General features: G+C 43.2%; 1 long non-coding RNA gene and 1 gene segment (V, D, J or C); one reads left to right on the plus strand and one right to left on the minus strand.

Moving 5' to 3' along the window:
• Positions 1–4,877: 4,877 nt before the first annotated feature.
• Positions 4,878–16,120, minus strand: LOC105471204 (T cell receptor beta variable 4-1-like). The segment is given in 3 exon segments: positions 4,878–9,396; positions 15,490–15,866; positions 15,977–16,120. Coding segments are annotated over 3 exon segments (492 nt in total).
• Positions 15,573–19,534, plus strand: LOC105471203 (uncharacterized). 2 transcript variants are annotated; one of them, XR_011621896.1, is made up of 3 exons: positions 15,573–15,662; positions 16,365–18,640; positions 19,249–19,534. It is a non-coding gene; the product is annotated as an uncharacterized lncRNA (long non-coding RNA). The 2 variants fall into 2 exon arrangements; XR_981032.3 differs by having other exon boundaries at positions 16,365–16,558; positions 18,684–19,520.
• Positions 19,535–23,274: the final 3,740 nt, after the last annotated feature.

Consider the following 23,274-nt stretch of genomic DNA (forward strand, 5'->3'; position numbering starts at 1 on the left):
TAGCCAGGCATGGTGGTGTACGCCTGTAATCCCAGCTACTCAGGAGGCTGAGGCAGGAGAATCACTTGAACCTGGGAGGCGGAGGTTGCAGTGTGCCGAGATCATGCCACTGCACTCCAGCTTGGGTGACAAAGTGAGACTGTGTATCGAAAAAAAAAAGAAAAAGAAAAAAGAAATTCTAATTTTGTATAGTAAAATAACAATAAATAATGAAATTATTATTTTTTTGAAGTCTTCTCTATGAAACAGAATTGAACTTCGAATGAACGTGCATTCATATGCTCAGTGCTTGCTGTTCTGCAAACGACCCTGCCGCTCGTGTGACAGATGGTTTCACAGAAACAATAAGATACTATATATTTAATATTCAGACCTTAAATGTGGTATATGCGTACAGAGGAATATCATTAAGCATTAAAAAGAAGAAAATCTGGCCATACCTGACAATGTGGCTAAACCTGGAGGACATTATACTGAGTTGAAAAAGTCAGGCACAGAAAGACAAATACTACATGATTGTGCTTATATGAGGCAACCTAAAAGTCAAACTCATGTAAGTGAAGATGAAAAATGATAATTTCCAAGGGCTGGGAAGTGGGACAAATGGGCGGCTGCCGTCAGTGGCTATAAAATTTCAGTAAAGAAGGATGAGGAAGTTTTAGGGATCTACTGTCCAACCTTGTGTCTGCAGATTACGATACTATATTGTACATTTAAAAATGTGTTTGGGGCCGGGCGCGGTGGCTCACGCCTGTAATCCCAGCACTTTGGGAGGCCGAGACGGGTGGATCACGAGAGAGCGAGACCATCCTGGCTAACACGGTGAAACCCCGTCTCTACTAAAAATACAAAAAATTAGCCGGGTGCGGTGGCGAGCGCCTGTAGTCCCAGCTACACGGGAGGCTGAGGCAGGAGAATGGCGTGAACCCGGGAGGCGGAGCTTGCAGTGAGCTGAGATCGCGCCACTGCACTCCAGCCTGGGCGACAGAGTGAGACTCCGACTCAAAAAAAAAAAAAAAAAAAAAAAAAAATTCAGTTGAAAAGATAGCCTTCGGTTATTAAACTAAAAAAGCTGGCAGAAAAAGGTGTAGGTGGCTAAGGAGAGAAAGAGAAGAAAAAAAGGAAAGCTGTATAATTCAGAAACTGAACAAACTACTTTGAATAAGTTAAAAAAAATTTGATGCAAACCTTAACACTCTAAAAGGTAAGAAACATATTTATCATTCTTTAAAGCTTTTCTTTTTTATTTTCATTTGTTCTTTTTTCATTTTGCATTTTTTGTCATAAAATATCTATACAAAGAAAGGACCTCCAAACATATATCAAATAAAATAATAATGAATGAATAACAATTTTTCTTGTTACTTTTCCTCAAGGTAGATTGTATCAGTTACAAGAAGTCTACAGTGCGAAAAATTTCGTCCTTCTGTTTTGCTTCAATGAAAGGTGAAGCTTGGCCTGGAAGTCACGTGTTACTTGGACTTGTCAGGGAAGAGGTTATAATGGTCACATATGAGGCATGACCTTGCCCTCCTGCTAACGGGACCTGGAAAGGGGAAGCCAGATGAAGGGACAGATGTACAGAGCCGGGGGAGAGGGCTGGTGCAGAGGTGTCGGAGGAAAACACCTCAGCCAATTACTTAATATGAGACCTAGGACAGCTGCTTTCCTTCAGATGTATAAACAGGTGAAATTATACCTACCTTACATGATTTCAGTGAGCATTTAACCAGATCACATACAGAAGCAACAGAAAGTGTCAGGGGGAAAAGCCTGTCAGCTCACCAGGACCTGAGCCCCTCTGGCTGGCAGCACCCTCCTCAGGTCACTCCCTGAGTGGGGGTAGAAGAGTGTCACCCAATTCCTTGCCTTGGCCTTTTCCAGGTACTGTCTCTGCAGGCCAGTCTTGCCTTGTTCACCCATTGAAAGACCCAGGCTCAGCAGCTCCACGCAGCATTCCCGTCCTGCACAGACCCTCAACTAAAGGGGCGGTGGTTGGGCACAGTCCCCACATGCCCACATCACACTTCATTTTCCTCTGCCCACCCTGTCCCTGCCTTGACACTGATTCCCAGCCCTTGCCACCCCAGCCCCTACACTCTCCACTGCCCATGCAGAGGCAGAGACACTCCCTGCTTGGTGCAAACCCCGGCCCTACCTTTCCCTGGGCAGTCCCAGGCCAGAACCTACTCTAATAGCCACCTAATCTCCTGATGCCAGCAGGCAGCCAGGCATTCCCTTCCACCCTCCTTTACCGGCCACCCTCGCACCCCTCCCCAGGGTTCCCTGCAGCATTGTGGAGCCACAGCGCCCCCAAGTGGCCAACGTTCCACAGCCCCATGGATTCACACCTGACCTGATGAGCTCAGGATTGTCCAAGTTAAGAACAGGGATGCCCCCACTCCAACCCCTGCAGACCCCGTTATCTCACACACACCCTCTCTATTGCTTTCCTGGAAGGGCTGATTTAGGGTGGAACTTCAAATTCACCCTTGGCCAGTGGAGACAAAAGGACACATCTTGATTGCACAATAAATTACTGTTACATTATAGCAATGAGCATCCTAAGATGGAAGACAGGAGCCAGAATCATACAGGTCACAGGATGAAATAGTGTGACAATATCAAGCCAATCTGGGCTGAAAATACTACATTGCAGAGCTCCCTTTGATTAGTCAGACCCACATCTTTTTACACATTGTATTTAGTTTATTCACAAATTTTAGTTAGCACATTTTATAAAGAGGATTTTTTGATTTTACAAATTTATTTCTGAATTTATAAAATCTTGAAATAAACTATCTTATCAGCTATAACTTAGGCAGATTCAGTTAGGTCTACTATTTCCTATCCTTACCTAGAAGTGCTTAGGAGTTCTGCTAGTGACCCAGCACCTCATAAAATGCCACCAGGGGAGAAACTATTTCTGTGTGAGTGAATATCCACAAGAAAACACACACACACATTCACACTCACACACACACACACACACACACTCACAAACACATATCTTTTCATTGTCAAGGATGATAAGATTCCATTACTGAGCAAAACTAGTTTTTTTTTTTTTTCTTTCAATGTTTTAGGTTGATTTAGGTTGATTTCATCAAGGGTGATTAACAAGCACCTTTGACTACATTCCACTTTCACCAAATCTTTAAAAATGTGGTTGTGGAAAGTGTGGTTATGGTGAGGAAGTTTTTTGCAGGATTATGAGTCTTTAGGAATATTACTATACCATAATTTTCTTTTTTTAGTGATTCTTCAATCAGCACAAATAACATAGTTTTCTTCACTCCAAAAGAACATTTGGAAATTCCAGCATTAGATATACTTCAGATACTTAACAGCACTGGTCATCAATCCTGTGTGAAGACACAATTGCTAGGAATACTACAGAAGTTACATGAAATACTAAGACTACTCATAATCATTCTGCATGATATTTCAAGTGGAGTCCCTTAATCACACTCCAGGATTCTGTATAAGAGGGCAATAACTTATTAGTTTTACAAACATCAAAGAGTATCAATTATACCCTTGACTTTTCCTATGAAAATAAAGGGAAGAGACTGATACAGTACAGTCCCAGGGAATGTCACAGTAAGAAGTGAAGAGAAAGGCAGATGTGAGCCTGTCCTTGGCAGATGATTGGTATGTGACCCCGTCTTAGGAGAACAAAGGTCCTCCCAGGCCATGGAAATAGTGAGGACAAACACAGAGGATGTAAAGACTGCTGAGTTTTAGAAAATGTTCAAAGAGCATTTGGTCATAGAAGGTAATTGGATCTGGGAGGTGAATGTCAGAAAGGAATCCCAGGGTCACAGAATGTATTTGGGGGAAAACTGGAAAGTATTTGCCCCTTTAGGAACAAGGGTGACTTTACCTTCCTCTGTGTTTTGGGAAGTACCTGACTGTGGCCTGAGGAGTGGAGATTAGGGCCGGAAGAAGGAAGACAGCAGAAGCAGCTCTAGGGCTCTCACAATGGCCAAGAGGCTCTTTGGTGATGTCTCCAACTGGGACCGGCTACCAGGTGATTCCAGTTGCTATAAGACCTTTCCTTAATTTTTCTAGGTATTGAAAACTTTGGGAGAGGGGAGAAGAGAGTTCATGGTGCACAGACCACCACTTTTCATCACCTTCTGCTCTATCTCTATTTTCAATCATCTTTCATTTTCTCTATCCTTGACTTTCCCCAAAATCTTGATTTCTTCTCCCCAAGTTGTATAAAGAAAACCCTGTTATTCTCCCTTCTACACTACGCTGTTATCAACAATCTTGACCACAAAATTAAATCCCTTGTCTTGAAAAGGAGCGCGCCAGCTGTTAAATTACAAACATTTCCTCTATCCCTGTAGCTTACTGTGTGGGCAAAGAAGGTAATGTTGCAGTCAACCTGCGGAAGCAGTACCTGTCCTCTGAGTAGGCTCTCTTGGCCTTGTTTTCTCCAGCCCTTGTTTCCTCCAACCCCGAATTGCAGAAAGCCCCAGGCTGTGGGTCCTAACATTCTAAATTGCCTTTCTTTCTCCCTGCAGTCCCCAGGTTCTCACAGATATGTCAGGGCTGAGGTTGCTCCACACTGGGCCCGGGAGGTTTGTGCACAGAATGTGGTTGGCTTTGTAGGGCTGTGCCAAGCTGCTGGCACAAAGATAAAGGGCCGAGTCCCCCAGCTCTAAGGTGCTCACATTCATCTCAGAGCGAGAGTTAGAGAACTGGCGCCCTGAGAATCGATTAGGGAAGTTTCCTTTTTGTCTCTGTGTCTCACTGAAGTATTCGAAGAGGAACTGAAGGCCCTGTCCTGGGGTCTGTTGGTACCAGGACACACTCCTATGCCCAGAGATAGGGGAGCAGCTCAATGTCGCTTGCTGTCCTCTCAGTTTGATCAGAGATCTTGGAGTTTGGGTGACTCCAGCCTCTACTGGGCCTGTGGGAAAAGCAGATGGAGGATGAGCACGGGAGACAGTGTGGTGGTACCTCCCCAAGGTAAAGTGGAAGACACAGGGGTGGGGCAGGCTCAGGATGGGGTGCTGTCCTGTCTGCAGGGACTCACCTGCTCCCAGGAGACAAAGCAGTGCCCAGCAGAGCAGCATGGAGCCCGTGGCACCAAGGGGCAGGCAGCAGTGTGTCTGTGCTCAGGGCTTGGTCCTCCTGGGGAAGAGCTGAGTTCTCAGCCTTGCTTTTCCTGGTGGGAGGGGCATCCTGTGATGTCACCGTCCTATGTCCTCCCCTTGCAGGCCTCCCGAGGTCCACTGCTCTCTGTTCTGCACAGCAGAATCCACTGGGCCTGTGAGGGAGGGAGACAAAGGCTGGGGCAAGAACACAGGAGGGAGCCTGAGGGTGCCTTGGATGAGGGGTGCTTCAGAGATATCCCACCTGTGTGAAGGATTCACTTGCTCCCAAGAGACAAAGGCCTTCCCATCAGAGGTACCTGGAGCCCATGGCCGGGTGGGACAGAGCTGGTCAGGTGTCACCCTGCGAGGGATACTGGTCCTCTGAGAGCTGGGGTTTTGGGCATCACATCTCTGATCGGATGTTAGGCTGTGATGTCACTGCTCTGATGTCATCTCTGCAGGTTCCCCTGCACCCTGCCTTCCTTGTTATGCCCCTGGCTTACCTGATCAAAGACCTCTGCTCTGTGCTGTACTCTCACATACCATGTGGGGTTGGTCTGGGCTGCTCTGAGCTGGAATGAGGTTAGGCTGCATGTCCCCCCTCCACCCCAAGTTCCTTTGCTTTTCCCTCCAGGCTGTTGTTCCTCTGTCTGTCCCTGCCGGGGACATGCAGGTTGTCCCATCCCAGCATGGGACAGCCCATTTTCATTCTCCCTTGCAAGCTCACGGAGACTTCCTAACCCACGCAGAGCTGAAGTGCATGGCTCCCTGAAGAGAGGCACACCTGCAATTTTACGTATCTGCCATCACATTTTTAGTGAGCACAAACATCAAGCAAGGCTGCTCCTTAACCCTCCGTGTCCCAGGCTCCTGGCTCTGTGCACACCCCAGAGACATTTGGAGCTCAGTGGTTCCACAGCACCCCCGTGTGGCCCGCTGCGCAGTAACCAAGATTTTGCCATTGTTAACCGACTGAATATGTATGTCCCTCCAAAATACAACCCCCAGGGAGACAATATTTGACGATAGGGTCTTTATAGAGAAAACTATGTTTACATGAGCTTATAAAAGTGGAGCTCTGATCCAGTATGATTAATGTCCTCTGGGATGGGGCACTCGATGCCTGGCTTGTTCTCTCTCCACCATGTGAGGATTCAACTGGAAGAGGGTGCTCTGCAAGCCAGGAGGAGGGCCCTCACCAGAGCCCCGCATGCTGGCATCCCCTTTTCACACTCTGGAGATGTGAGAAAAAAAAAGATTTGTGTTTAACCCGTGCAGTCTGTGCTGTTTGCTGTGGCTGTCTGAGCTGATGGATACAGCCTTTCTAACACGGTGCATGGGACATGTTTAAATTAGGAACGATTTCACCATCTTGACTATTATACTTTTTCTCTAGGGGAACTAAAAGAAGCCCCCACATTTTAAAATTTATGTCCTTCAAGATCACTTTTTGCATTGTAAAAGGGGAAAAAGTGATAGAGAAGACATTTTACCTTTGAGAAAATTCTGATGAAGGAGATGAGGCAAACCCGGCCTAGCTCATGTAGGTGTGCTACGGGAAGAACTGTGCCAGAAATCACACCGAGTCATCCCGTCCCCCTCGCTGCAGGCAGACTCTCAGGGATTTGTGGGTGATTGATTATTAAAGTTCTTCTTTCTGTGATGACTCCAGCCAACTTCCTCAAAGCAGACCTTTCAGACCGCTCTGTGCTACGTACCAACTAATCAGCTTATCCAAAAATAAAGAAAACAATACCCACTGTTGCCATGCTGCTGGGGAATTTGTTTCTTTCCCATCCATACTCTCTCTCTTAGAAATCCTCTTTTTGCTGATTTCACTGACAATATCCTCTTGCCCATTTTCCCATATATGAGTAAAGATATGTGCAGAAAATGATTAAATTTCTAAGATTCTATTTGTGGTTCTATACTTAGTAAGCGAAGGAGGAGAGGCCAGACTGGATTTAAAAAAGAAACATGAGACTTGGGAAAACAGAATCTGAGAAAGAGTCCATTATAGAACCACTATCTTTCACTTGCTTCTTCTGATTTAGTTTATTTCCAATCCAAATTTCTTTAAATATCGACATTTGACATATCTGTCATCGAATTTTAATAATAGTTACATATGTAGAGCAAGTCTAGATATTGTCATTATGAAGTATTTCTTGATATTTAAGTCCAAAGGCAAACGACCCCATGAGAAATCAATGAGAAGAGGTTCCAATCCAGCTGCATCTGACATTAGCAGTCACTAGCCAATGTGCCAGTGAGATGTGATCAATAACCAGTACCTCTTCCAAGAGGCCATCACAAAAATACCCTACTGTGGGAGTATTCATGGATATAAACCTGTTAAAATTATCTCAAGTTCAGATGGCAGTGTTCTACAACTTAATACTTTTTATAGATTTTCTGCATACCTAACTCTCCAAAACCTTTCATAATAGAAGCTGATTTTCTGATGTGGTTTCTGATCCTAGGGAAGGTAAAGCTACTACACAAAATCATAAACATATAAACTATCCGTAGAAGTCACGTTAAGAAAAACTATGTATTTTTGCTTTAAAAGGAATGCCTAAAATTTTTCTGATTCAACTAAATAAAATTGCTAGAATACTGGTCAATTCTTTACTAGAAAAAGAAACAAAACAGATATCTAGATTGCCTCTGAGATGCCTCATATCCCATGATGAATAGCCATTATATTCAGAGAAGAGAAGGCTTAGATAATATTATAAAAATGTGTGAAATACCAAAGCACTCGATCTGACTCCCCATAAAATTGCAGACTTGTAGCATCTCCTGGCTCCTTCCCCAGGGAAACCTGATCAGACAAGATATAACTAAGAAACCAGAAACAAACTGAAAACCATGAGAATCTTCTGGTAAGATTGAAGCTATTTGGGGCCAGAGTATGAAGAGATGAGTGGTGAGCCCAAGACTGCAGTGAGAAAACAAACCGTGGACATTGGCTAAGCTCTGCCCTGTCTGACTTCCTCCTTGCGTGGAGACAATCTGATCTACATTTAAATTTTAGAAATCAATAGCAGAAGCCAGGCATGGTGGCTCATACCTGTATCCCCAGCACTTTGGGAGGTAAACGCAGGAGGATCACCAGAGCTCAAGAGTTTGAGAGAAACCTGGCAATGTAGCAAGACCTCATCTCTACCAAAAATGTAAACAAAAAAGTTAGCGAGTGGTGGTGGTGTGTGCCTGTAGTCATAGCTACCTGGGAGGCTGAGGTGGGAGGATTGCTTGAATCCCAGAGGTTGAGGCTGCAGTGAGCCACGATTGCACCACTGTACTCCAGCTTGGGTGACAGAAAGAGACCCTGTTTTTAAAAAAGACAAGGCTCTGCTACCTCAATTCTTACAGAGATAGAAACTTTAGAGGAAAAAATAACCATTGTAACCCCAGAAAATATAACTTGATTAACAGCAGCTAGCCAGTTACAATTAAGTGAGGACAAATAAGTAAAAGAGAAACACAAAAATGTCAGATGTTAATCAAATAAACTACAATTAAAGGTAAAATATAAATGGAAAGGACAATAAGAAAGAGGGAAGTCTGAGAAGCATGGTGACTGCAGGTTTCAGGAAAAGCTTCCCAGAGAAAAATAGGGAGCTAAGTAGAGATCTTGGCTACCTTGTACTAAGCAAAGGGGCTAAATGATTACCTGGCACACAGTTGTGTTAATGATTTGAGACAGTGTGTGGAGTAATTACAGATGAGAGAATCTAAATGAAAGCACAATATTAGGAAGCTGCATCCTCCATTAGAACGCGTACTGAGTTTTCCGTTTTACTTCAATTTATAGCATTTCGGCCCAAATGCCTCCATTTTCACCTCCATGGCCTTGCTCATGTAGCGCCTCTATAACCACAATTGGGCATTATCAGAGAACCCCACTTCTGCCTCTGGCTGAAATCTAGTGTTGCTGACTTGGTGAAGACATTGCCCACTTTTCCCACCCTCTAAGGCAGGAGGAAACCCTTCTTTCACAGAAACTCCAAAGCCATTAGCATGTACTTCTTTCTAGAGGTGATTAAATTTCTCTTTATGAGAACTCGTTTGTTCCTTCCAGCCTCATAATTCTGTGAGAGCACAATCATATAAAGGGACATGTAGACAGCACTAGCCCTGGGCAATATACACATAAAACAAGATTTACTGGGGAAAACTCACAAGCAAGAAGCAGGAACACTGACTCAATTATTCACCCCGTCCTTAGTCCATGCAGAGATGTGCTTGGATAGGCATAGCTCCATGCATTGTGGAAAGTCTGCCAAAAGAAGGATCCATCACCATTCTGCCATATGTATTACGGAGAGAGTGGGAGGTGTGCATTTAAGGTCTACTCATGGTAGAATACATAGCAGGGGTAGCTTCTGGGCTGGCAAAATGGTCTCGTGTGATTGGAGACCAGAGGTATATCCAAGCCAGTGTTGCGAGGACTAGCTAGAACCCTTTGCATATCTCAATCTGACTGAATTAATTACCTGCCTAATACTGATAAGGGTGAAGGTAGAGAGAAAACAAAAGGAGAAAGAAGGGTACTCTCATTTCATAGGGATTGTGTTCAGGTACCATCAAGAAAGTGGAAAGGAAAATTTTCAGACCGAGGAAAAAGTTTCACAATACATGTATTGGACTAGAATACTGTATCCAGATTATATAAAGGATTCCTATAAATCAATATAAAAGGTATATAATTTAACTTTTAAAACTGGGCAAAAGCATTAATAATAGGTATATGAAAAAGACATATCCGCAAATGATAATAAAAACATTAAAATGTACTCAACATCATTAATCCTTAGAGAAATGCAAATTAGAACTCCAATGAAAGATTAATATTATGCCAATAAATTCAACAGCAGACAAAATAAACAAATTCCCCAAGAAACACAATTACTCACTCAAAAAGCAGTAGATAACTTGAATGTCCATAGGGATATTAAAAAATACACAAAGATGAAGTTTTAAAAATTGAACTCATAATAATTAAAAGCTTTTCCAGAAAGAAAACTCCAGACCCAGCTTACTTTATTGATGAAATTGACCAAGTTTATCAATTTACAAATTGTGAGGAATAAATAGTACTAATATTAACATAGAAGCAAAAATCCTTAACAAAAATAAAGTAAATTTAACTCACAATGTATAAAAAGATTAATATCTAATCAGTAAGTGAGATTTGCCCCAGGAATGCATAATTGGTTCTATATTTAAAAAGCAATTAATGTAAGTCACCATATTTAAAAATTATTTAATTCGATGCGAAAATTTTTAACAAAATATTGGCAAACTGTATCCAGCAGCACATCAAAAAGTTTATCTACCACAATCAAGTAGGCTTCATTCCTGGGATGCAACATTGGTTCAACATACACAAATCAACAAATGTGATTCACCACCTAAACAGAACTAAAAACAAACCCAGATGATCATCTCAATAAATACAGAAAAGGCTTTTGATAAAATTAAACATTCCTTCATGTTAAAACCCCTTCAACAAACTAGGCATTGAAAGTACATATTTCAAAATATTAAGAACTATCTATGACATACCACAACTAATAACACACTGAAGCAGCAAAAACTGGAAGCATTCCTGTGAACAAGACAAGGATGCTCATTCTCACCATTCCCAATCGACACAGCAGTGGCAGACATAGCAAGAGCAATCACAAAAGAGAAAGAATAGAAGACATTCAGCCGGGCGCGGTGGTTCAAGCCTGTAATCCCAGCACTTTAGGAGGCTGAGACGGGCGGATCACGAGGTCAGGAGATCACGACCATCCTGGCTAACATGGTGAAATCCCGTCTCTATTAAAAAATACAAAAAAAAAAAAAACTCTAGCCAGGCGTGGTGGCGGGCGCCTGTAGTCCCAGCTACTTGGGAGGCTGAGGCAGGAGAACGGCAGTAAACCCAGGAGGCAGAGCTTGCAGTGAGCCGAGCTCCGGCCACTGCACCCCAGCCTGGGCGACAGAGCAAGACTGCATCTCAAAAAAGAAAAATGAGCAAAGGACATGAATAGACACTTTTCAAAAGAAGAAATGCATGAAGCCTACAAGCCTATGAAAAAAATGTTCAATATAACTAATTAGTAGGAAAAATGCAAATGAAAACCACCATGAGATACCATCTTACACCAGTTAGAATAACTGTTATTAAAAAGTCAAAATATAACAGATGCTGGCAAGATTGCAGAGAAAATGGAAAGCTTATACATTGTTGGTGGGAATGTAAATTAGTTCAACCGCTGTAGAAAGTAGTCTGGATATTTTTCAAACAACAACAACAAAAAAACCCTACCATTCGGCCCAGCAATCCAATTAATATACCAAAAGAAATACAGCACTCTACCATAAAGATAACATGCACACGATGTTCAATGTAGCACTATTCACAATAGCAAAGACATAGAATCAACCTCAATGCCCATCAATGTGGACTGGATAAAGAAAATGTGCTACATATACACCATGAAATACTATGCATCCATAAAAAGAACAAGAACACATTCGTTTCAGCAACATAGAGAGAGCTGGAGGACATTATCCTAAGTGAATTAACCCAGGAACAGAAATCCAGATACCACACATGTTCTCACTTATAAGTGGGAGCTAAACATTGAGCACACATAGACACAAACAAAGGATCAGTAGACACTGGGGCTTACAGAAAGGTGGGGGGTGAGAGGAAGGTAGGGATTAAAAAACTACCAATTGGGTATTGAACGGATTACTTGGGTGACAAAATTATCTGGATACCAAATACCCACGACATGCAATTTACCCATGTAACAAACCTGCACATGTAGCCCTTAAAACTAAAATAGAACTTGGAAAGAAAAAATTTTTTATAATCATCTTAATAGATATAGAAAAATTATTTCCCAAAAATTCAATGTTCTGATTAAAAACTCTTAGCAAACTAGGAACAACAACAACAAAAAAAGTCCTCTACCTTATAAAAGGCATTCATGGAACATCTATAGCTAATATCATACTTAATGGTCAAAAACTGAAAAAATGACTGAATTTTTTCCCCAAAGATTAGGAAGAAGAACAGGATGCCCATCCTCATCCCTTCTTTTCAACATGACCATGGAGCTCCTAGCAAAGCACAGAGGGTAGGGGATGATGTTAAACAGTCTTTATTCACAGAGGACCCAAGCACCTATGTGGAAAACCCTAAACAGGGTACAAAATTCTACCAGAAATAATAAATGAGTCTAGCACAATTTTAGGATACATTTTAAATATACCAAATTAAACTGTATTTCTATGTAAATGTGAAAGCAAGAAAAATTTGGAATTAAGGAGTGCCATTAAAAATATTATCATTTGAAAAGTGTTCATGTCCTTTGCCCATCTTTAAATGGGGTTACTTGTCTTCTGCTTGTTGATTTGTCTAAATTCATTATAGCTTCTGTATATTGGGAACAGAAAACCAAATACATGCATACTCTCACTTACAAGTTGGAGCTAAACATTGAGCACACGTGGACATAAACATGCAAAGAATAGACACTGCGGATTACTAGAGGGAGGAGTGGAGAAGGGGGCATGGGTTGAAAAACTACCTATTGGGTACTATGTTCACTACCTGGGTGCAATATACCCAAGTAACAAACCTGCATATGTACCCCCTGTATCTAAAATAAAGGTTGAAATTTAAAAAATATATAGTATCAAAAATACTAACTACTTAGGGACATTTTAATAAAATTTGCCCTGGGTTTCAGGGGACATTGAAAGAAAGGGGAACACTTCCTCTTAGGAAGTGATAAAATACTCCACATTTTGGTCGTGGTGGTGTTACTGGAGTGACTGCATTTGATAAAATGCATGTAACTGAACACTTAATACTACGTAGTTCACTGAGAGTAACAAAAATATATCCCATTCTCCAGAGTTAACAATCATTAATATTGCTGCATTTATTCTTTCAACTAGCACTTTTCTAAAATGACTTATGTAAATGTGATTAGACGTTCACAGAGCTCACTACACAGTTGTTACAAACGAAGGCCACGTATTCACGGGTATCCGAATGGCACTAATTCTGGGCCTGAACATACCAGCATCCCTGGAAGTCCAGCCTCACCCAGGGCTTGATTTCCTTATATTCCTAAGGAGCCCAGAGTTGTTTACTGTTCACAAAATACATTGCCCCTTCGGTTGAGCTCTGTAAGGGTTGCCTCATGGGTGCTGCTGGCCAGGGTTTCCCAAAGGTCCTGCCTTTCTTCCCACCTGCCTGAAACACTGGCCTTGCCTGCTGCTGCCAGGGGCAGGGACTGGGGAGGGAAAGGGTCTTTTGCTGCAAATAAAGTCCCCAGTACTCAGGTGTCTGCATTGCTAAGCTTGAGAGCCAGATTCTGCCTGTGTGCTCAGACTTTTGTGGTTCTTTAAGGACTGTGCTCCTGAATCAGGGCAGATCTGTCAGGGAAACCCCACAGCAAAACTCCCTTCCCATTTTCCCCATGACCTCCCCACCGCATCAGGGTGGCTGGGTCCGGAGGCTTTAAAGTATCAACTCATCTACTGCTACTGTAAGGGAAAATGCAAAATAAATAAAAGAGGCTTAATTTTCCCTGTGAAAAGTAATGCAAGAAACTCCTCCTCACCCCTTTTCTAAGAACATTTAGTTTCAAAGCCTTGAAATTCAAAATTCTTCCTTTGTCTCTTTGAAATGTGTGTAAATCCTGTTAAAATCGATATAAATTTCTTGCCAGTTTTATGACCCAGGAATGCCTTTCCCAAGACCTTCTTTTCCCAGGCTTTCCTGGGAACCATATTTTGAGATGTAATCATCATGGAAGATAGAGTCCCTGTCGCCCAGTTTTTGTGGGAGGGTAAGAGCCCAATTTAGGATCCTAACTTAACTTAGGCAAAAGGCTAATTTTGACGACTAACTTAAAAGGTTGCTTTCCCCCAAGTTGTGAAGCTACCTCATTTCATAAAACTGTGACAAGAATATCTTCTCTTTTGATACAGCACAAATGACCGTATATCTTGGGATAGGGAGCCTTTTGTCTCTATCATAAATGAATGAATGAATTAGTGAATGAAAAAAGACGTAAACAGAACAGCCAGGACCCACTCTCCTCTCTAAAGGCTAATGTAGAGCTCTGGAGGCATCTAGCTCTGAGCCTGATGATTTAACACACTGGGAATAAAGAGACCGTAGGGGGAAAATAATCCTTCAAAAGTCAGTCTGGAGAGGAAATCCAGGGAGGAGCTGAGACCTGAAACCAACAAGGAGACTTCCAGCCAAGGGAAGGAGAGTGGATGAGTCAGGAAGCTTCTAGACCATGATCCACAGGCTCTAGAGCAAGGGGAGCAGACAGAGGCACGTTTGCTGCCTGCAGGGTTCAGAGAAGGTGTCTGTGCACATTCGGAGCTTTGATCAGGGCTAGAATCCACAGTCTAGCTTTCAGTGTAAAAACGAGAAAATAGAGAACAGACAAACTGGAATATAGAACAATAGAAGTGGTGAAAATTGATAAATATTTCTCAAACACATTTCCCAAAGAGTAAGTCTACTACTGTCCTCTCTAGCTGACTTCTGGACTGGGACCCTTGCCTGGAAGTTCGTTCTCTGATTTCGCAATGCTCAGTGCTGCTTGACTCTGCATGACAACAACCTATGATGGAAGGGAACCCTTGGTCCCAAAGAAGAGTCATGAAAACCACTGGACGTGAAGTGTCAGGAGAACATAGCTCCTCACAGGACGGTGTCTGACCTAGTGCAAGGTGTAACTCTGTGGTGACACAGGTGATTATTTAGAGGGTTCTTCTAAAATTTTAAGCTAAAAAATCCTTAGAGCATGCTTGCTTCATTTCAGAATTATTATTATTTTTATTATTATTATTATTAGATGGTATCTCACTCTGTCACCCAGGCTGGAGTACAGTGGTGCAGCCTCGGCTCACAGCAACCTCCACCTCCCGAGTTCAAGCGATTCTCCCGCCTCATAAGTAGCTGGGATTACAGGCATATGCCACCACGCCCAGCTAATTTTTGTATTTTTAGTAGAGACAGCGTTTCACCATATTGGCCAGGCTGGTCTCAAACTCCTGACCTCATGATCTGCCCGTCTCGGCCTCCCAAAGTACTGGGATTACAGGCCAGGCCTGAGCCACCATGCCCAGCCTATTTCATGATTTTAAAAAAGCATTTTTTAAAAGTAGATCTGAATATGTTTATCTTTTTTTCAAAGCAGTTGACAGGGCAGTCACACTCAGGCAAAAGAAAACCCACACTCTAAATATGTGCACAGGATGTAAAGTTGCCACATGGATGAATTAGCAGGTGCTGTGATGTTCTGAAGCTTCTGTCGGGGCTCTTGCAGGAAATGCTCACCCGAGCCCTCCGTGGCCCCCACAGCTTCCTGGCAGGCCCCGAAGGTTTCTGCACAGGAAAGCGATGACTCTGCAAGGCTGTGTCTTGGCTGCTGGCGCAGAGATACAGGGCTGAGTCTTCTGGCTGCAGAGCGCGTAGGTGAAGGTGTAAGAGAGAGCTCTTGGAGCATTCAGGTGAGAAGCGACTGGGCACACTTTCATTAATAGAGAGTTTCTCATAGTTGTAGATAAACATGATCTCCGGCGGCTTCTTAGCTTTCTGCTTGTACCAGTACATAGCATTGTGTCCCAGATGTTGTTCACATTTCAAAGACTTCTTATTTGTCATTCCCATGACCAGGTGCTTTGGTGTCTGGGTAACTCCTGTGTCTGTGGGGACTGTAGGAGGAAAGGGACAAAATTCAGGCAGAGCCCAGGAGGAGGGTTGTTGCTGCAGCCACAAGGAAAAAGCTTGGAGTTCAAGGACAGACAGTTTGAACCTAACTCACCTGCTCCCAGGAGACAGAGAACCGCACAGCAGAGCAGCCTGCAGCCCATGCTAGCCTCGGGTCTGAGATGAGGCCTCTGACTGGGGTCCTCTGGGTGAGGCACTGGGCTCTGGTCTCCTTGGCCCTGATTGGTGGTTTTCCCTGTGATGTCACTGCTCCTGACAGTTTCCCCAGACCCAGGGGATGTTTCTTCCTAGCCGTTTTACATCCTTTCTAAGTTCTGATAGAAGGTAGATTTGAATAGTCTGGGCTGGGATGAATGGGCTGGGCAGAAAGGACAGAGCCAGCTTTTTACCCCCAAGGATATTCCTCTGGCAGGGGCTCTTTGCTCTCAGCTGCTTCCTCATTAAGTGGATCCTCCCTCTATCTCTGTCTCCCTGTCTTTCAGGACCCCTCTCAGCAACAGACCACTCCCATTCAAGGAATCTCCTTCTGTCCTGCGGGATCACACAAGACAGAACCATTCAAAACGTCCCTTCCCTCAATGCCTAAGCACGGTGGAGCCCTCTTTGCCTGGCTCTGTGGAGGGAGGATGACTGCATGACCACAGATGCAGTGCGGACCAGCGCCCATCATTCAAGGGTATGACTGTGATGCCAACCAGCAACCAGGCACTGGGGAGGGAGCTGAGGGAGCACGAAAGGGATGAGCCACCCTCTGTCCCTGAAGCGGAGGGCATGAGGCTTGGCTGGGCTTAGAGCTAACATACACAGGATGCTGAAAAAGAACAACGCAAGGTGTGTGGTGCAAAGGAAAGGGAAATCAGCTTGAAGCTGATGTTAGTGTGCTTGACCTGAGTACAGCCATGCTCTCATTTGAGGTACGGATGGCTCCCCGTGGGCAAGATCCCTCCTGGGCCATCTCTCCTCTCACTCTCTATCCCTCCCCAGGTCCCTGCCTCAGAGGTTTCACGGGAGCACAGCTCCTCCCTGTGGCCAAAGCAGCACTTGGCCACTCACCAACCCAGTGTCAGGATCCAGACTGGATCCATATCCCACATCCCTGAGCAGCAGGGATGGGTTTGAAAGGCCAGGGGAGAATGAAAAGGAAAGAGATGTTGGCAACAATACAGAGCGTCAACAGTCGGAACACCAGGTATCCCCACACCTAAGACATTCTAAAGTTTTACTCAACAGAAATTGTCTATGTCTGAGTCTGGGCACCATTGCAACACCTTATCTCTACAAAAATTACCAAAAATTAGCCGGATGTAATGGTGCATGTCTGTAGTCCCAGTCACTCAAGAGGCCGAGGTGGGAGGATTGCTTGAGCAGGGAAGTCAAGGCTGTAGTGAGCCTTGTGTTACTGCACTCCAGACAGAGCAAGACCCTGACCAGCTAGAGAATAAAAATGTATCTTACATGAACTTTAGGAAATGTAATCAGTATGTCAGTGTTCCATCACTTCATATATGTGATGCCACATTTCCTCATATATTAAATCAGGGGAACTGAAAGGAGATGATCTCCAAAGCCCTTCCATTTCTAAAATGTTAGAAACCACATTAGGTCATCAGTTCTGTGGAGAGTTTTCCAACTTGAAACCAGCTCGATGAATTCCTATGGGTCATTTCTATTTCGCTGCATACGCTATTTATGCTTCGTGACCATTTATTGAAATATCATCAATTTTCTTAAAATGTAAAGTTATGCCAATATTGACTTTTCATTCTAGAACATGTGAAGATACAAATGAACACAAATAAACACAAAAATGAGATGATTCATACTTTCTAAGGGATTTTTACCATCTATTTATTGTTGTATTACAGCAGTATTACCATTTTGTGATGATCATTGTAATTGTAGGAGTGAGATTAGGGTCGTAAATCTATGTTATATGTAAATCTACACTCGGCCTAGGGAGGATACTTATCCATGATTTTAGTCAAGGATATATAATTTAGGTTTGTTTTAACCTGGGGATATGTTCAGTCAGGAAGAAAATTTTAGCATTCCTCTAATGTATACATATTATCAGATTTTCGTTGTGGCCCATAAAGCAAAAAAAAAAAAAAAAAAAAAAAGGTAAAGGAATGTAGATAGGATTTTAAGAAAGTGGGGTTGAATATTCTTCCCCTCAACGGGTTACATATAGGATGGACCTCTAACCTGCTATACTAGATAAAAACCTAAAATTAATCTTGTTTCAAACTCTAATATCATTCCTATTAAAATTATTTCAATTGGTATCTACTTCAGCAAGAAAACACTTTGGTCCTTCTACAAAGAAATAGAACAAATTTGAACAAATAAAAATTTATTGCATTGTTTAGTTCCCAATAAGTAAACCCAATTGCAAGGAAAATGGAAAAAAAAAAAGCAATAGAGTTTAAACAGAAATCTTAAATAAGGCTGGAAGTAAAAGGTTTAACTTTCCTGAGGACAATAGCTAACTTATGTTAGCATTTCCCACAACAAGGGGCGGTGACCAGAGAGCTCAAGTCATCTGAATTAGGAATGGATCTAAGAAGGAAAATGATCTCAGGATCGTGTGAATTGCAAGAAGAGTGAAGAGTGGAATGGTAAATATGAAAAAAGTCAAGCAAACATATTTATATAAAATAGAAGCAGTATATGTGATTGAAGACAAGAGGACTTAACTGACTCCAAGACAGCTGGGATTTAGGACACAGAGTACTAACAAGGAGCCCCAAGAACTCGTGTAAGAAAATCTTTTTTAATTTTTATTTTTCTTTCTGGGCCAGATCCTAAGTTGTGCATGCAGAGGGTGGCACTCCTGAAGGCCCAGCAGGGAACAAACTCTGGAAGGCTGAAGACATGGGCAGGGATGTCAGAAGATACTCAGGCCCAGAAGGCATTCAGACCCAGTGAGAGTGGAGAGTCATGGTGGGAACACCATGATTCCCACTAAGACCCTGGAAAGGCATGCACTAGCAATGATGACCACATGCTGGGGCTCCCTAAGAGGGGGGGCAAAGCTGAAATAGACCCTAGCTAGTCCTACATTCAACCTTCCCAGATAAAACCCAATACTATTTCCAAGAGATAACATAAACCAGAGCCTCAAGCCTATGTCATCCACAATGTTTCTCATAAACCCTTTCTAACCTTTCATGTAGGATATTTAGAAGTCTCCTAATCCTTCATGCTACCCAAAAATCTATCTCCTTTCTGATCCATACTACTACCAGTGTTCCTGTACCAAAATAACAGTTTCATCATGTTGTTTCACTTGGAGTAGGACCAATGGCTCACCACTGCCTAGAGATTTGTGTCCAAAGTCCTTTCCGTGTCTCCCAATATCCCCAGTCATCCAGCTGTCGCCTACTCTTGAGAAGAGTTCAAGATGACATTCATCAGAATTGGAGAGACACTTGCTTGTCACACTTCTTGAAGAGAAGGAGTCTACAAGGCACAAGTCTGCCTCCACCGGCTTCTCCTCAACACTTTCCAGTTTACCTATTGTCATGGAATTTCATGTCTCTCCAAATATTTTTCTGTTAAATAAAGTACTTACTGATCATCAGAATTGTCTCTTGATCTTAGAAATATTTCCCTCCCCCTCCTTTATGCTTGTGCTCATCAACCGTTTTTAGCAATCATATTTTTTTCATAATGTTATATAAAATATGAACAAATGTGTGCAGCACAGAAAGACAAGAAAAGGTTTCCTCCATCAGTTAAGATCTTTAGTGCTTGAAACAGGCTCCGTTTTTGTTTGTGGGGCCCTAATACTTCAGTGGCTTTGTTGTGAAGCCCTGCCCTAGCCGAGAAAAAATTCTGTGAGACTCTGTGTGCATACAATGGAGGATTTCTCCACTGGGTGCACTAGCCATCTGTACTACAGACTGAAACTCCATCAGAGGCCATCAGACAGTGGAGACTGGAGCCTTGGGTGCAGGTGCACACACTAGCCCACAGCTTCCTGGCTGAGCCGGGAGGTTTGTGCACAAGCACGTGATGCATCTGCAAGGCTGTGCCTTGGCTGCTGGCACAGAAATACACAGCAGAGTCACCAAGCTCCACAGACTTGATGTGAAGATTTAAATGAGCTTTGTCTAGAGATTCAGGTGAGAAGCGATTTGGAACTGTTTCATTTAAAATGGGCTCCTTATTACTGTAGATAAACATTATCTTCAGCAATTTCTTGGAGTCCTGCTTATACCAATACATAGTATCATGACCCAGATTTTGTTCACATTTAAGGGACTCCTTCTTTCCCATCTGTGTGACCAGGTATTTTGGAGTCTGGAAAACAGCTGTGTCCAAGGGACCTGAAAAGGAGAGAAGCAGAATTCAGGCAAATCCCAGAAGGTAGCCTGCTGTTGTCATGGTGAAAAGGTTTAGGGACTCCAACAGTATCATGTCACCTGGTCCCAGGACTCACCTGCTTGGAGGAGGCAGAGGACCACACAGCAGAGGAGCCTGCAGCCCATGGCAGAGTCAGGCAGACCAGGCAAGGCCCAGGGCAGGATTCTGGTGTGCAGTGGTGAGAAGTCTAGGCTGTGCTTTCCACTGCCGCTGAGAGGGGCTGCGCCAGTGAGGTCACAGCCTGTAATTATTTCCCCACTCCCAGGCTCTCCTCTAGCATGGCTCCTGCTTTTCATGTCCTGCACTTGCTACATTGAAGAGTTTTTGGAATTTCTGGGAATAGTTGAGAGCCTGGACTTGTGGCCTCCAGGATGTGTCTCTGACAGTCATTCCTGTGCCATCAGCCCCCTCCCTCCCCGCTTCTTACCCAGGATTGACCACCCCCTCCCTTCCTCTCCCTTTCATGCCCTTCCCTCAGAGTCAGGCTGCTGTTCCTCTCTGGATCCTTTGCTTCCCCTTCACAATAATGCAGAACATTGTTTTGCTCTCTTGAATCTTTGTTCACGTGAAGGTTTGATTAATGGTCAGCTGGCCCCCTGATTCAGAAGAGACTGGCCTGAGATTTCACCTGAGTACCAGCTATAGTCACCTAACCCACATGACTGCGATGCTAGTTCAGAGAAAACCCTGTTGAAGGGTCATTGTTGGGAGTGAACTGCAGCCCTGCTCCCTCTGATGCTCGTGTCTATCCAAGGGGCAGATCTATGAGGAAACAGGAGGCTGCTAGACAATATGTAGACACCGTGTGCTGGGAACGAATGGCGATGAATGTAAACAACATGGCAGTCATGGAAAACAAAAGTAGGTGATGTCACTGCCCTTGAGTTGTCTGCAGATTATCCTCCTTCTTGGTACAAAGTTTGCAACCCAAGCTTATTGCGGGGTTTCTCAACTTGGGCACTACTGCATGTTGGATCAGGTGATTGTTGTAGGGGTCTGTCCTGTTCAGCTAGGATGCTTATTGGCATCCTTGGGCCCTACCTACCTGTGCCAATGGGACAACACAACATGCCTTCGTGTTTTGTGAATTATCCCCTGTTGAGCACCTCTGTCCCCGTTATTCTTGCTGATGGTACTCCCCTCCTCTGCCAGCCATCAACCACCCAACCTCGGAGGGTGTGGCCAGGCCGCAGCTCCTCCTACTTTGGTCAGCAAGGCCCAGCACTCAGACATCAGTGCCTCAGTAAGTGGCAGCAACCTCCAGGATTTCTGGTTGTTGTTTTGTTTTGTTTTGTTTACAGGAGACATGGAAAGCAAATGTGTTTTATTGTCCATCAAAAAATTGTCCTAAGGATAGAAAGGAGCAAATAAATTGATGATGTACGTCTTCTTTTCTGACAGGGCCCACTATGCTGCAGAAGGGGGAAAAAACTACAGAAAGGAGAGAGGATAGACGCTGGGATCCCTGGGAAGAGCCAGGCTTCCAACAAGAAAGTCAAAGAGGGAAGAAAACAGTAGTTTTATCATGGAGATAACTTAATCCACAAAAAGGTGGAGAGTTGTAGGGGCAAAGGGAATGAGGCAGAATGCTGCAGAAGTACAACACATTGAACTGAATGATATCATGTTGCATATTTTGAACACGAGTCATATTTTTGGCTGTCCAATATTTTGACCCCATCTTATATTTGGGCAGTTCCCCAAAGTTTGCGTCTCAGAAGGAAAGGCAAGTGTGTTGATATGTTTACAAGCAAAATTTTCCACCTTTGTAGAATCAAACTCTCCATCTCTGCCTCTTCTTTTTACACTTCTCATGGGGAAACCACTGCACCTGGCAGAGCTGTTTCCCTCCTCCAGCTCCCCAAGAACTCACGGGAAGACTGTGCTGGAATAGAATGGATGAACAATCTCTTGTGGCCAATTATATCAAATTTAGTTTCCTGAGCACAATCTTATGACAATTTCATTTCAACTGATTCCACCTCTCTCTTCACTGATGCTCAACACTGGGTTTCCAGATCTGCAACGGGACAAGGGCCATGGTTTCACTTCCGTTCGACCCAGCTGGCTGCTACTTACGGGAGGCAATGGTCTTGATTTAAAAAATATTCTTTCTGCTGACAAAAATACAAACATCAACATGCATCTCAGCTCATGGGATCATACCCCTGCAGGTCGACCAGCAGCTTCCAGTTTTCCAAATGAAATTCAGACCAAAACCAGATAAGACATCCCGTCACAGGCCATGTGTCCCTCACCTTTGCAAAGCATCAGTTCATGCTATTTGCCTATTGAGCTATTAAAATCTCTCTTGGCCACTTAAAAAGTTGATATTTATTATTTCTATTATTATATGGATCACAATGTTTAATCTGTAGTCATTTGTTAGCAACAATTAACACAAATTAAATGCAATGCCATGATGGATAGCGATTATTTATTAACAATGAAAAACGATTATACGTCATCTTATTTTTGTTACTGAGAAGAAGTTCTAGATTTTTTGTGAGGGTAGGAGTTTGAAAAGCCCAGGGGGACCCTGACTTTCCAACTCTTATGGTAGTCACTTTAAGTATTTAATATTGACCTTAGAAGTGTGTGTTTCTCATAGTCTGCTTTTATGACTTTAGAGGATTTGAAAATGGCCCATACTACAGAGAGTTAAGAAATTTAGATTCTAGCATGTAGACATGATTTTCCTATCTTCAATACATTCTTTTGTTCCATTCCAAAATAAACCGCAAAATTAACCTCCACGGGACGGCTAATGGTTTTCCTGTTAAACTTTTTAGCTAGACTTTCACTTCCAGGCAGCATGCTAGAATATATCTGGTAGAGTATAGAGATACTCTGAAGCTCTATCCTGATGAATAGCTAGAGCCTATATAAAATGTATCTTTGCTGTATTTTTGGATTTCCAAGAAGTAAGGAAAATTTCAACTGCTTTTTGAAAAGGTGAAACAGGAGCCTGTAGTGAAAACAAAATGAAGAGCCTGTTTCAGATGTGCATCCTGGAGGTCTGTC

The sequence above is a fragment of the Macaca nemestrina genome, chromosome 4, assembly GCF_043159975.1.
Source record: "Macaca nemestrina isolate mMacNem1 chromosome 4, mMacNem.hap1, whole genome shotgun sequence".
NCBI classification, from domain to species: Eukaryota; Metazoa; Chordata; class Mammalia; order Primates; family Cercopithecidae; genus Macaca; species Macaca nemestrina.